Genomic DNA, 15540 nt, shown 5'->3' with positions numbered 1-15540 from the left:
TGTGAGAGAGAGACGGGGTAGGGCCGGGAAATGACCCCGGCCAGACTCGAACCGGGGTACCCATGAGCCTAAATGTGGGGGGCTTAGGGCTCTGCACAACAGCGCCCCCCTTTTTTCCCCATTTCAGTGTCATCCCAAAGAGAATAAAGGGCCGTACACACACGTCGCTGCTATTTACTCGCTACTTGCTCACTCGCCTACTTGCCACTCGCTCTGGGTGATTTTGTTTACTGGTTGTCATGGTTCCCGCTGTCCGCGCCAATAACGTCCGTACGAAACAAAATGTAGGCCTGCGCTGTTTAACGTTGATCGTGTGCTGTGCACAACCATGCATATGAGCCTTTGATGGTGTACACTGTATTGGATGTATTTTCCTCAACACTTCAAAGTGTGATGGCGTGCAGAAGTTGGGTGGTCAGAACACCACAGGGGCAACGTCACCTGTCAATAATCTGTATCCTGCATTCCAATTGGTTACTCGCTTAACTCGCGTCGCTCGAAGATAAAATAAGTTTATCTCGGAACCCGCCCACATCGCATCGCTTGTACTCTCCTCGCCCACTCGCCAGCGAGACTCGCTGGAACACGTAGACATTCTATTGACTTCATCCGCTGAGCGAGTAACTAGCAGCGACGTGTGTGTACGGCCCTTAAGAGAGAAATTTGAGAGTTAAGTTTTTCACATACACTCAATGTGCAAGCAGTATCTAGCTATGAAATCTGGCCCGCCTCCAAGTACGTCAAGTATGATGAAATTTCATCACATGCTTGTTGAGCATCATTTGATCTTCCTCTTACAAATGCAGTCTGAAACTATTTCAAGCATGTATTCATATTTTACGTTTCCTCAAGGCCCTTTTCCTGGCATGGTACTGTGATGAGCTCTGGACAACTCTCTGGCCTTGAGTCCAGGCTGCCTGAACACTCCTGCCTTTTTCTTTTCATTACTGTACCTCCGCCAAGCAGGTTATGTTTTCGGTCACGTTGGTTTGTCTGTTTGTCTATCTGTTTGCCTGTCTGTCTGTCAGCAGGATGACTTAAAAAGTTATGAACAGATTTTGATGAAACTTTGTGGAGTTGTGGAGATGAGAAAAGGAACAAGTGATTACATTTTGATGGTGATACAGATCACGATCTGGATCCAGGAATTTTTAAAGGACTCTTCACTATTGCAGGATAGGCTGAATTTTGAAATTCCAGTTTCTAACTCCACAAAACAGGCAGAAAGACATGAAAAATAGGGTGTAACATAGTCAAATGTTTTATCAAACAGCTTCCTTGGCGGAGGTCTGCACTCTCTGAGTGCATTTCTAGTTTACTAATGTTACTCTTTATTTCACTATCCCTGTTACATTAAGTAGAGCTTAAGAAAGTATGTAACAACATTTGACATTATGTAGCCTACTTGCACTGTAACATGGGGTTAGAGTGCAGTATGTACTACGCTAAGTGCATAGTATTGCATGTTGATTTATGTTGATACACTAAAAAGGAAACTGTAAAATTAACCATTTCTTTACTGTTTGTTAAGTCCTTTTTTTGTTGGGAGATGGGGGTGGGGAGCTGTGGTTAGCAGCAAGTCTAGACACCAATAGGTAATAAGATTATAATTCTCTCTGCTCGAGCTGCCTTGTGCCACCACTCAATCTAATTCAGTAGCCACAGGAAGTGACAGTGAGTGATGCCTCAGGCTACTGTAGGTCAATGGAGAGATCAGCAGTGAATCAGACTCACCAGGTGAGCAGCATGGCAGGCAGGCAGGTAGGTAGTTGACCTGACAGAGTAAAGAGCAGCAGGGGTGGCAACAGGGCTGGTCTAGATTTAAAAAACAACAACAGCAAAAAACAGGTCGGGCTTTTTCAGCTAGGGTCGCTTCAACAGGCATCGACAGACACAGTGAAGCATGTGACAACATTTTTAGTCTCCTAATATGAGCTATTTTGACCGCAACAGCCAAAATGGCGTATGTGTATCTGACTGTTTCAGATGGGCCTAATGTAGCGGCATGATGAGTGATGACTAATGCTTTTGAGGAAAGGGTCAGGCCAAAATCATCAACAGTCCACCAGCAAATGCCTTGTATGCCATATGGCCAATCCAGCCCTGGGAAGCAGGTAGGCAGCTGACCTGAGGGAGTGTGGAGTGTGGAGCAGCAGCTCCATGTGGGGGAAGCCGACAGAAGGGGACAAAGGGGTCAGTTGTCCCAGGCCCAGATTGAAAGGGGGCCCAGAATTGGGTCCTCATTACTTTGTATGTATTGCATGGGGAAGGGTGCGGGGGGCTTTCAGATGGCTTTGTCCTATGCCCTGCCAAAGCTGTCACTGGCAATGCCTCCCTCCATGGTTAGCCTTCCCCTCAGGTACGCAGGCACACAGATTACCACGGCAACCAAAAACAGAAGGCCACATGTCATAGAGGTAATGAATTAAATATTTGCGTGGCATGTCGGCTCGTGATAGATTTCACCTCAATAATTATTTAATTTCTTTATTAAAATAATTATGTTAGCAGCAGTCATTTGCCATTTATCTAATTTTCTAATTTGAGCAGAATGATATCCCATCTGCTCACTGAAGAGTGGAAAAATGTGTGTGTGTGTGTGTGTGTGTGTGTGTGTGTGTGTGTGTGTGTGTGTGTGTGTGTGTGTGTGTGTGTGTGTGTGTGTGTGTGTGTGTGTGTGTGTGTGTGTGTGTGTGTGTGTGTGTGTTGGTGTGTGTGTGTTGGTGTGTGTCTGAAAATGTGTGAGTTACAACTGTCCCCTAGCAAATTAAATTTGCTAATAAATGACATCTAATTAAGATGTTACACAGCGTGATTAAACTGTCTGTGCTGTGCTGTGCTGTGCTGTGCTGTGCTGTGCTGTGCTGTGCTGTGCTGTGCTGTGCTGTGCTGTGCTGTGCTGTGCTGTGCTGCGGATGCTGCTACAGGGGACGGACGTCAGTCACAAATAGCCTGTCACTGCAGGCCTCTCACCAAATATTCAGACTGTACAGTGTTGTAGTTTACATACAGTTTGCCGTCTGGTAGTTTGTCTGGTAGAAGTATTGTGCCATTTACCCTGTTGTTACAGCAGCTTCATTACAGCAGCTTGGAGAGTCATTGACTTTGTACCGCATTCTTGAATTCGCCATTATTTTACATGATGAATAGTTGTTAAGCTTTACTTCCCAGTTTTAATTAAAATGTTATAGTATTATGCAGTAATGGGAAATGGGGACCTCAGAAACAGCAAACCAAAAACACATTCATACATGTGGAGTTTATTTGTCATCCATCCACTTGATCAGCTATCTCTAATATTGCATTTTTGTTCCTAAAGTTCTCTAAACCAGCATATTTCAGGCCAGGTGTATGAATGGATGGATTTAGGTACAGCCCAGAGGGAGTCAAAAGTCCCAAGACAACAAGACCAAATTACCAAACCACTTCTGTTTTTTAGGTGGTTGTATAGCATTATACTGACACTATCAAACAGGATCGAGGTAAGCTAGTGTTAAGACTGTAAGCGTAAGTTGTAGGAAGACTACGCACATTCTTCCCACTGAACCTGCACCCCTCGGACTCCTCTGGTCTTTGATCATTGATTGTGGGCACCTGTGGCCTAATGGTGAAGTGCCCTTGAGCAAGGAACCTAACCCCACATTAATCCAATGACTGTAACCAATCCCCTGTAAATAACTGTGAGTCACTTTGGATAAAAGCGTCAACTAAGTGTAAAGTATTGTAATTTTACAGGGCTGGAGAAAATCGGCAGGGACTCTACCTATGAGCAAGAGGGGAAGGTCCAGTTTGTGATGGACGCGGTGTACGCCATGGCACACGCCCTCCACAAGATGCAGCAGGACATGTGCGCCGGATACCCAGGCCTGTGCCCACGGATGAGCACCGTTGATGGCAAGACACTCCTCGGCTACATCCGGGCGGTGAACTTCAGCGGTGAGTATAAAATGTCACGCTGTTTTTCAACACTTTAAAAATAAAATCCCTTTGGGGTGATTGTTGTGGACTGATGATTCACACTGTGATTAGGCAGCCATTTGTCTGTAAGAAATCGACAGAGTGCCATGAAGACTGAATATAATGGATTATGTACTGTGCGGTAGCTGTTACTTGGCAAGCATTAAGAAGGTGCATCAGAGTATAGTTTCTTCTTTGTATTGGTGAAGAACTGCATCCTGATCGTTTAATTCTGTTGAAAGTAGCAGAGTTGATTTATTTAGTTCCAGAAGAAAATGCAGGAACTAGCTGGTTTGATGTATGATGATCGATCACCCCCAATCAGAATAGGTCATATATTCTATACATTACTTAGTATACAGTACTGTACTTATCTTCCATTTCCAGTGGATCTGATTGAAATTATGTATAATGTAATGTGCACTCTGTTGTTAGCATAGTTTTGACATGCCTCTCAACTCCAATCACATTTAATTTTAGATATACATTTTTTGACAGTATAGCACTGTTTTATGCCACTCCCAGCAATGTGTTTGTGTGTGTGTGTGTGTGTGTGTGTGTGTGTGTGTGTGTGTGTGTGTGTGTGTGTGTGTGTGTGTGTGTGTGTGTGTGTGTGTGTGTGCGTGTGTGTGTGCGTGCGCACGCCCGCGTGCGTCTGTGCGTGTGTGTGGTGTGTGCGTGCGTGAGTGCATGCGTCTACACACACACACAAGTGCAGGCATGCAGACACTTGCATGTGTGATTCTTTTTGACATGAACATAATCTAAGCTGACACAACTGTATTTGCGCTGTATACATTTACATATGCTCTGTGTCACATGAGCATATTGTGTTTCTGCTGATGGGGAGGAGGGGCCGCTGTGCTATACAGAGCACCCGTGGCCTGTGGTTGTTTGGCTGGGTGATGGGGTGTTTCGAGACAATCTGTGGCCTAACTTCAGCCAACACCCCCCTCCCTCATCTCCCATCTCCCATCTCCCATCTTGAGGAATTAGTCACAGAGTGACAGTTATTGTACCCAGTGGCAGATTGCTGGCTCAATCATGTCCGCTTCAGTGCCCAGCACCACAACCGAGTCTCCTGTGGAAGGAGTGGATTCAAAAACAAGAAAAAGCAAATGATCACTGGGAGGACAAGATTATGGGGGGATTCCTCTTAAGCTTGGCAACCAGGCATGCACTGTATTGTTAGAGATCCTATCATTTCTAGGTTTGTCATCCTAATGTCCACAAACATATTTTTGTTAACTCCCATTGCAGGGAGGAAAGTAAATGATGCAAGGTTTGATTTTTTCTGTTTTGTTTGAACAATGTTTGATGAATGGATGAACTATGCTTGTGGCACTATTTGTCTTCACCTTGTGCTAATAAAGATAAAGAGCACCTTCACTTGAAAGAGAGCTGTAACAGATCTGTGGTGCTCTCGGCTGTGGCCTTCATGGATCTGTTATTGTTCTCCTGACTCAAAGTCTCTTCAGACTCGTTGACATTTATTGGCTTTAGTTCAATTCAGCGTCCTTCACAGCAACGACCTTTTACTTATAGCAGGGTTGATTTGATTTTATTCTATTTTATTTTATTATATTTTGATTTACTTTGATTTGATTGGGTGTATTATTCATTTTATGTCAGCTGTCAGCACCTACAGCGGGTCAGGTACCGTATGCAGGGCGGGACTGGCCATCTGGCATAGCGGACATTTCCCGGTGGGCCCTGCACCCTTGTGGGCCCTTATTTTCAGTAATGTAAAAAAAAAAATCTTTATGTTTCTGAAAATAGGGGCCCACCAGGGTGCGGGGCCCACCGGTGAGTCAGTTCTGCGCCACTAATTATGAGTGGCCCCTTTAAGCCAAAAGTTCCCGGGTCTATTTCTCCCCCAGTGCATACCTTTATTATTTAGTTGTGTTACACAACCATTTCCAATATCCCAGAGTGAAATATTATTTCTCACAGGCTTGTCTTTGTCTCTAAGAAATGGGTGAGATGTTATTGATTTTAATATGTGTTTCTCCAAAAACCTCTTAAGGAACAAAACTGTCAGGAATACAAAATCCAAGTGGGAAGTTAGATTGGAATTGTAGCCTACCTCAACACTTGCTGCACACTGTTTCATTTCAGATGAATGACACAACAGCCAGATGTCACCACTAAATTTATATTAGACTAAATCCGGACCACCCTTTATAGGACTACAAAATAATAAACAGCATTAGAATGATCCATCCTCATCCTCAAAATTTCTTGTGTATTTATTGAGACATTCTTGATGATGCAGAGCCTCGGAGAATGACACTAGAGGACTGATGAGGTAACTGCAGAAAGGATATTGGTATGGATCCATTGGTTCACCAAAGAACCACCAATGGAAACTCTGAAGAAAAGATATTGCTATGAACACACTGACTAACCAAATAAACCACCAATGATTCATGAATCTGTGAATCATGAACTACTGTAGGTGCTGCCCCCTTGCACGGGTGAGGCATAAAATGCAATTTCGTTGTGTGCAGTGTGCGGTGAACACTTGTGCGCTGTGGTGTGCTGTGTCACAATGGCAATGGGAGTTGGACTTTCCCAGGTGGGCTTTCTTCTTCTTCTCTTAAACTTTTGAGGACAACACCAGCCACTGGTTCATTAATCAATTCAGGGTTCATGGTTCGAATATACTGATTAACTGGTTCAATTATTAATCATTGATTCACCAGTAGTTCACTGGTTTATTAGTTAATATTATTCATTGGTGCTGTGAAAAGGTGACCTCGCCACTTTTCACTGATTTTAAACCACTCTTTATTTTGGTGAACTTTATTTGTGAACTTGTGTATTTACTGTGCACCGCGAGGAGCGGGCAGAGCTGGACAGTTGGACACGCACACACACACACGCACACACACACCGCTCAGAATCGCATTCTCCTCTCCAAGTGCGCACGACACTGCTACACGGGAGCGCGCACCGTTGTGGCAGCATTTCCATCGCGTGATGTCAAGCACTGAAATGGACATGTGTCGAATGTTCGGACTCTAAATGTTTCATGTTGAATAGGCCTATAATGTTTGTGAATTATGTCTGTTTGGTGTGGGGAGTCTGTGGGCAACAATGGGCAATGTTTGTCGGTATGATTTTGTAACTGGCGTTTTGTTTCGGAAAGGTCCTGGAGAAATGGTATGGGCCAATTGTGATTTTGTGTCTGCATTGGTTAATTGAATAATTGCCTGCGTAGTGAAGGGTATGTAAAACCCAGCTCATTGTTGAGAGTGAGCGAGATAGGCGAAGCAGCTGTTTACCGGAGTGAGCTGTCTTCAGAAATTTTGTTAAAAGTAGCTGCTGCTGAGAGCGGTAACAAAGTGTCAGAAGTTTGGCTTTGACTTTGATTTTGTATTGAGTATTGTTGAGTTGCCAGTCCAATTTGGGTTTATGTCTGAAGTTGCCCAAGAGCACATTTTGTTTTGTCGAAAATAAAAACGCTTCGAAGTTTAATTACGGTTTCCTGATCATCCATCCTCCGACACTCGAATTGCAACGTCATCCTGACAGGAGAAGAACGAGCTTTTCCACAGGTATATTAATTGCATTCCCATTGGTTCGTTGGTACAATTGATCAATGAACTACAGATTCATTTGTGCATTTGCAGTATTCGTTCATTGACCCTGACCTGTGCTGCCTAGCTATGTGTCTGACTAGGCCAGCAAATGGGTTGGGGGCCTAACATTGATAAGTGAACCAATGAAACACCGGTTCACTGGTTCATTCATCGTCTGGAACTAAATACCCCTGTTCCAGTTATCTCATCCATCCTCTGGACTAGAGCTTTGGTTACTCCCCGCCTCTCACGAAGGATGAAGGACCTGACTTGACTTGACTTGGATGACGCAGAGCCTCAAGAAATAGATCCAGTCGACACCTTTCGTCCGCCCACCCAAAATGTGCGGGAAAAACAAAAGCCTCCAATGAATGGCAGCTGTTAGCAGAGATATAGAAAAAGTCATTGTGACTTCTCCATACGGTTTAGCCATTTGGGACATATCCCTTATGAACCATAGATGGCATTTCCGTGACGTCATCACTGTCCTGCGAAGGTTTGCAGGGAAATCATATGGACAAATAATATTAAAAAAGTCACCAATGAAAAGCCACGGCCGCAGCTGATCTTTGACAACCTCTGCATTCATTGTCCATTGAGAAAAGAAAAAGAATATCACCTGTGTGTAATTTTTGGATGGATTGTAGCGATGATAAATTAATGTTGATATTGCTCTACTGCTAACAGCTATTCACTGCAGTTCATTTGAGACTTGCTGTTTTCCCTGCACATACTCCGCCCTCTCATTTTGGATGGGCAGACGAAACATGCCAACTGGATGTATGAGATCAGAGGAAGCAATTGGAAAAGGGATATTGATGTGGACTCATTGGTTCACCAAATGAACCATCAATGTATCAATGAACCAGTGAACAAGCTACACTTAGAGACACTTTCTACTGAAAATACTTTTAAAAATCTTTTAAAATCAGCTCTTACAGAGCAATGTAATTGCTTTTGAATATGGTGCTCACGGGTCTATGTTTCTTTTACCATTTTATTACCTAGTTTTAATCTTAGGAATGTGAGTCTTGCCTTCTTGTGTTACATGTTACATCACTTTTTGTAATGTTTTGTTGTTTTGTCTAATGTTTTGGTAGTGTTGTTCCTTGTCTTTTGTGTTTTTCTTTGTTTAACTTTGTTTAACTTGCTGCCTCTTGGCCAGGACTCCCTGGAAGAAGAGTCACTGTGACTCAACGGAACCCTTCCTGGTTAAATAAAGGATACATTAAACATATATATGGGTCATTCCACGCCAAATCAACAGGAGCCCGCGCACTTGGGTCTCAAAAAAATCTGAAAATATTACTGAGTGTACCCATGGTACTTAAGAGAAACACTGTTACTTTATTTGAATGTAAGATGTATACTCTCCATGTTACAGCCAATTTCACTGGGGGAGGGGGGTGCCCATTTTGTTCACACTCTTTTTTTTGTCAAAGTTCACAAGCCCGTAGCTCAAGAACTAAACCATGTAGGAAGCTCAAATTTGGCATGCTGGTACATAGATAGGAATTGTTTGTTGCAAAGCTGTCAGTTTTGGTGTGTATTATCCTGCATCGTCATAGCATTCCCTCAAAGATGATACACATTGTACTGGTGTTTTTGACTGTGCTTTGTTTAGGCCTTCGGAAGACATATTTGTGCCCAACATAGCCTCGTGATTTTTTCCCCTTGTAGATACAAGTAGAAACACTCTCATAAAAAGCTATAAATAGAAAGGAAACCCCATCAGTGTTTGACCAGAATGACCTCACAAGTCTGACAAATCATTTTGGGTGCCATTTTCAGAGCACCAGAACACCTTGTGGGATTGTCCACAGATTTTTATTTTATTTTTTTCTTCATTCTCCATGAAGTCTTCTTTTCAAGTATGCCAATGAGACTTGTCTTATGTGATGTTTTCTTTTTTAATTTCCACCCTGAACATGGGCAAAATGCAAAAAGAGAGCAACATGATTTCTATAACATTTAATGTAAAGACTAAATAATCAAATGCAAATTTTTCCCTGACATGATCACCTGAGAGTCCCTGTGCAGGGATGCAGGTATCCCTTTCAATTTCAATGATTTCAGGAGCGTTCAATGTGGGAGCAGGTTCGCACACCAAAAGAGACACTAGGTCAGGCACAAAGAGTCATGTTGTTACTTTTTTGACCAGCAGATGGCAGCAGAAGAAGCGCATAGAAAACATATTGCTCTCAATGTGCATGTTGCCCATGTTCAGGATGGAAATTAAAAAAGAAAACATCACATAAGACAAGTCTCATTGGCATTTTTAAAAAGAAGAATTCATGGAGAATAAGGAAAAAAATATTTTAAAAATCTGTGGACAATCCCACAAGGGGTTCTGGAGCTCTGAAAATGACACCCAAAATGATTTGTCAGACTTGTGTGGTCTTCTGTTCAAACACAGATAGGGTTTCTTTTCTATTTATTGCTTTTTATGAGAGTGTTTCTACTTATCTCTACCAGGGGAAAAAAATCAAGAATCTATATTGGGTACAAATATGTCTTCTGAAGGCCTAAACAGAGCATATCCAAAAACTGCAATAAAATTTGTATCATCTTTGAGGGAATGCTATGACGATGCAGGATCATCCACACCAAAACGGACAGTTTTGCAACAAACTATTCCTATCTATGTACCAGCATGCAAAATGTGAGCTTCCTTCATGGTTTAGTTCTTGAGCCATGGGCTTGTGAACTTTGACAAAAAAAAGAGTGTGAACAAAATGGGCACCCCCCTCCCCCAGTAAAATTGGCTTTAACACGGAGAGTATACATCTTACATTCAAATAAATTCACAGTGTTTCTCTTAAGTACCATGGGAGCACTTGGTAATATTTTTAGAATTTTTTGAGACCTAAGTGCGCGGGCTCCTGTTTATTTGGCGTGGAATGACCCATATATAAAAAACTATGAACCACTTTTGGTTCATTAATTTTTGTCAATCAATGCAGTGCACCACTGGTTCATTAATCTCATGAATCAATCCATGTTTCATTGAATGCATTGATGCACTGGTCAACTGGTTCAATGTTTCAGTGGTCCATTGATTTGCCACTGCTTAACCATTGTATTGGTTGAATTGGTTCACTAGCGCATTTGTTTACTGGCTCATTGGTTAAATGGTGCATTGGATAACTAGTTCATTGTTTGGAATTACCATTGGTTCATTCAGTGAACCACAGATTATATTTGTTCTTTTGGTGCACAATGAGTCACTGGTTCACTAGTTCATACACAGATTCACGGGTGCATTGGTTAATCTGCACCATTGCTACATTGCAGCATTACTAAAGTTTGTTGTTTGCTAGCCTGTCTTTTACCTGTTTGTGTTTGGTCAATGTATAGGCTATATGTTTACATTTATTTGCTGGTGAGGGGTCATGAAGGGGATACTGACCTCGGGCACTGAAGAGGCTTGAACCGGCTCTCTGAGCCTAATAGAGCAACATGTGGTCAACCATAAATGACAAACGTGACACATAAGTCATATACAGTATAGTCTGACCTCTGAGTCTTCCTTCACACTGGACCCTTTAGTAATAGACGGTGCCATGATGGAGTTTGCTAATGAAAGTGTTCTGTGTTTGGTTTCCTCAAACATAATTAATCAGTACATGACATGAGCGGAGGTGACACAAGTTGATGCAGCTCATTTATCACCTTGCTGCCATATTTCAGCATGCGTTCAATCAAGCGTTCATTTATGAATCTCAAGTTGGATAAATCACTCGCACGTGAATGTGTTATGACTGAGGGCTTGGCGCTCCTTCTTGTCTCAAACTTCATAAACTGCAAGATGGATAGCACAGCAACACGTCACTAAAATATATAACATACGCAGACAGAAAGACTGACAGATACATACAGATAGACAGACATACAGATAGACATGATACAGACAGACAGACAGACAGACAGACAGACAGACAGACAGACAGACAGACAGATAGACAGACTGACTGACAGACAGACTGACTGACAGATACATCCAGACAGGCAGATAGACAGACAGACAGACAAACCGATAGACAGGATACAGATGGACAGACTGATAGTAATAGAGAAGGACAGACAGATAGACAGACAGACAGACAGACAGACAGACAGACAGACAGACAGACAGACAGACAGATTTCGGCCTCCACGAGAGACCTTAGTTGACCCAACAGTTCGTTGCTGCAGACACAATATGCAAAACAATGTGCTTGGATGGGAAAAACCAATTTCCTTTTTTATATTTATACAATTTTGTGTGTGTTTTTAAACAGGGACAGCAGCCAACAGGCATCCTCATGGTGATAATTATGGCCACTGGACCAGTGGAGGGGTCCCAGCCAGGCTGCCTGTAGTCTAATAGCACCGATCGCACACACCACACCACACCACACCACCCCACACCACACCACACCACACCACACCACACCACACCACACCACACCACACCACACTGCTCTGCTGTGCACTGCTGGCTGACTGGCTCAGATTGCTGTGCTGTGCTTCAATAATGCATGTGGCTGAACCCCTGCGAGATCCCCGTTCGTAATTACGTGCCACCCCCCTCTGTGCTTCCCCCCGGCTCTCCCTACCAGTGTTTATTCTGAATAATTCATCGCTTTGAATGATTTTTTTGCAGAACAGGTTAATATCATTTAGGCTGCCTGCTTTAGCAGTGTAATAAAAAATATAGTGTGTGTGTGTGTGTGTGTGTGTGTGTGTGTGTGTGTGTGTGTGTGTGTGTGTGTGTGTGTGTGTGTGTGTGTGTGTGTGTGTGTGTGTGTGTATGAGAGAGAGAGAGAGAAAGAGAAAGAGAGAGAGAGACAGGAACAGAAACAGAGTAGAAGAGAGCACAACTGAGACGGTGTGTGTGTGTGGTAGAGGTGAGTGTGCTTGTTTTAGTATCAGTGTAACAGACTTCAGGCAGCCAGTATAAGACATAATAACAAATAAACAGTCTTCCGGGGGCTGAAACAAGAAGCAGACGAAATGTTGTCTGGACCTGTCAGCATCTGTTCAGAAATACAGTGAATGATGGAGGGAACGCACGCACGCGCACACACACACACACACACACACACACACACACACACACACACACACACACACACACACACACACACACACACACACACACACACACACACACACACACACACACACACACACTGTGGAACAGATGCATTATGCCATCCTCCTCCTGCTGTATAACATCTATAGTCAGTGGAGGTCCTAAAATGTAGCCTATAGTTCTGTCACAGTAGCCTAATTAGGGGTTAGAACTGATTAATCCCTAATGACATAAGAATGCTTAATGACAGATAGACATGCCATGCACAGGCAGTGTACAGTTTTTTTGTTTATTTTATGTTTATTTTTTATGTTCTCTATGTTTTTTATGTTGTTTATGTTATGTTGTATGTTGGGTATGTGAGTGAAGTACTGTATGTAATGAAGTGATTGTTGACACCCAAGACAAATTCACTCCTGTACTGGGGACAATAAAGTACACTCTACTGCACTATGATCATCATCCCATCTGAAACAGCTAAACCCTGTTGTTGGAACCACGTAATTCAGACTTCATGTATTCAGCATGTGCTATACTGCAGGGATCAGGAGAAGTTCACTCCCATTAAATAAATACATTTTAAAAAACATATTTTAATTTATGACGTTGCTACACCAGGTCAAGCGTGTCGCAGCTTGGAGACGGGATCACCAGAGTTGACTTATAGCCAACATGGCGCTCGTGGGCAGAGAAAGTGATGGATTTTTTTTTTTTTTGGTCTCAGGGCTCCATCCATCACGTTGTCCTTTCTCTCATTCCACGGTGTTCAACAGAAAATATTTCACTAGTAGCAACGACTGGGGTAATTTCTTCCCTATTGTACCATGGGACATATTCAAGGGCAAAAATGATGTTCGTTTTAATATACAGCCGTATACCTTACCAAGCCTAATGCAAAATACATAAATATGTAGAGAGGGACTATGTGACATGACAAGAGTACATAAATCTTTATTGACCTTTAGGAGAGTATTTCTTCACCATTGAGAAGGTAATGCTAGGAGAATGAAAGTTGTCATTGGGCTCCATAGCCTACAAGGTGGAATTTTAGAACATTTGGATCGTTCAATTGTTGTTGCTGATAGTTGCTGCCTCCCCATTGTGAAGGCAAATAAAATGTTGGGATCCACACAGTAGCCTATAATGCACAATTGTATATTAGAACAGTTACATTGTTATAAAGACGTCACATGCATGTACATCCTATTCTAGGATTTTCAGTCACATTCTTGCCATTTAAAATGCCGCTAAATAAAACTTGTTCTGTTCCCACTGTTGCAGGAAGTGCTAAGACCCCTGTGGTGTTCAGTGAGAACGGAGACGCTCCTGGACGCTACGACATCTTCCAGTATCAGTCATCCAACACCTCAGACGGAGAATACAAAGTCATTGGGCACTGGGTTGACAAACTGCATTTGGATGTGAGTAGCATTGTCTAGCGTTTATACATGATTTCATTGCTTTCATGCAGAAACCTACCTTGTAGCTCCACTTTTCATTAGTTTTTTTTTTACTTATTCATTTATTAATCATTGGCCCTGTCGTGGCTCAAACCGCAGGGCTCAACTGCTACACCGGGGACTGGGGTTCAATTCTGGCCCGAGGTCATCTCCCGATTCTCCCCAATTTCTCTCTCCCACTTGCTCCCTCCCTGTCACCATCTCAAACTGTCCTATTTAATAAATGCATAAAAGAGACCCTAATATATATATATATATATATATATATATATATATATATATATATATATATATATATATATATATATTAAATCATTTCAACATTACAGTAAAGTTGGTCATACAGATACTCATGGAGACTGACCGATAGTACTGACTTCTATTTTATAATGAATGAAGAAGAATATAAAAATGATATAAAAAAGTGTAGATACAAGGTTTCTGCTGGACAGCGATGATTTGAGAGAGAGAGAGAGAGAGAGAGAGAGAGAGAGAGAGAGAGAGAGAGAGAGAGAGAGAGAGAGTGATAGCAAGAGATTAAATGGAAAGGGTAAAATGTAGGCATAATATGGAGGGATGAAGTGAAAAGAAAAGAGTTGTGAACCCCGTCTTGGGAAACTATAAAAAACCCTGCCACCATGTTTTCAGTCGACTTGACTAGTTGACTAGCTGTGAATAGCTGAGCTACTGACTGTGCGTCTCTCGAGAGCTCATTATAGTACAATCAGCTGATTCAGAGGTGGATGGATGAAATTTGTGGCAGGGTTTTTAATTTCTGAGCGTTTGATTAACTTCTGTCAGGACATGACCTCAGGGCAGCATTGAGTTTAAGTCCCAAGGTCTATGCTACTGTATGTGTGTCTTGCCGAACGTGCTACAGTTCAATATCAAGATGTGAGTAGTAGTATTACCACAGATATTACATCTTTGTCTTGTTTTCTCTCTGGTATAAATCTCATATACTGTAGATCTGAGCACTATTAGGCAGGCAGCGCTGCTGCTAAGGTAGGAGATGTCAGGAGGTTACAGGGGGGCCCAAAGCATCACATACGTAGCTCAGTGGTTTCCAAACTGGGGGTCGGGACCCCCAGCGGGATCACGGAAGAAGTACAGGGGGTCGTATACAAAATTGATTTGTATGGTTAATTTGTGTCTTTATAGTTTTTAAAACTAAGCACATTTATTTAACAGAGATTTTGCCATTTGAAATATGACGGGGAAGGGGTGTCCTGAACATGTCCTCAGGTTCGGGTGGGATCCCAACAGAAAATAATTGGGAACCCTGATAGAGGGCTACTGTATGGCGGAGGAAAATTTTGTGGTCGTTTCTGAAAACTTCCAATCTAGCAACATTCCTGCAACGAGGAGCCGTGACATGTAAGACATACCTAAAGATGGTGCTAGCATACATATATTGTGTAACTCATGCAAATCTGAAACCGTCTGGTGCGTTTGCAGCTTG

General features: G+C 42.5%; 1 protein-coding gene across 1 annotated transcript in view; it reads left to right on the top strand.

Moving 5' to 3' along the window:
* grm8b (glutamate receptor, metabotropic 8b) overlaps positions 1–15540 on the top strand; it is a 73695-nt gene that overhangs the window by 48011 nt on the left and 10144 nt on the right. Inside the window, exons 6-7 of the mRNA XM_063197017.1 lie at positions 3736–3936; positions 13900–14039. Coding sequence (XP_063053087.1) covers positions 3736–3936; positions 13900–14039 — 341 coding nt within the window. The remainder of the gene's footprint in view (positions 1–3735; positions 3937–13899; positions 14040–15540) is intronic.

Source organism: Engraulis encrasicolus, chromosome 4 (genome assembly GCF_034702125.1).
Source record: "Engraulis encrasicolus isolate BLACKSEA-1 chromosome 4, IST_EnEncr_1.0, whole genome shotgun sequence".
Taxonomy (NCBI): Eukaryota; Metazoa; Chordata; class Actinopteri; order Clupeiformes; family Engraulidae; genus Engraulis; species Engraulis encrasicolus.
This window is presented reverse-complemented; position numbering and strand designations above follow the sequence as displayed.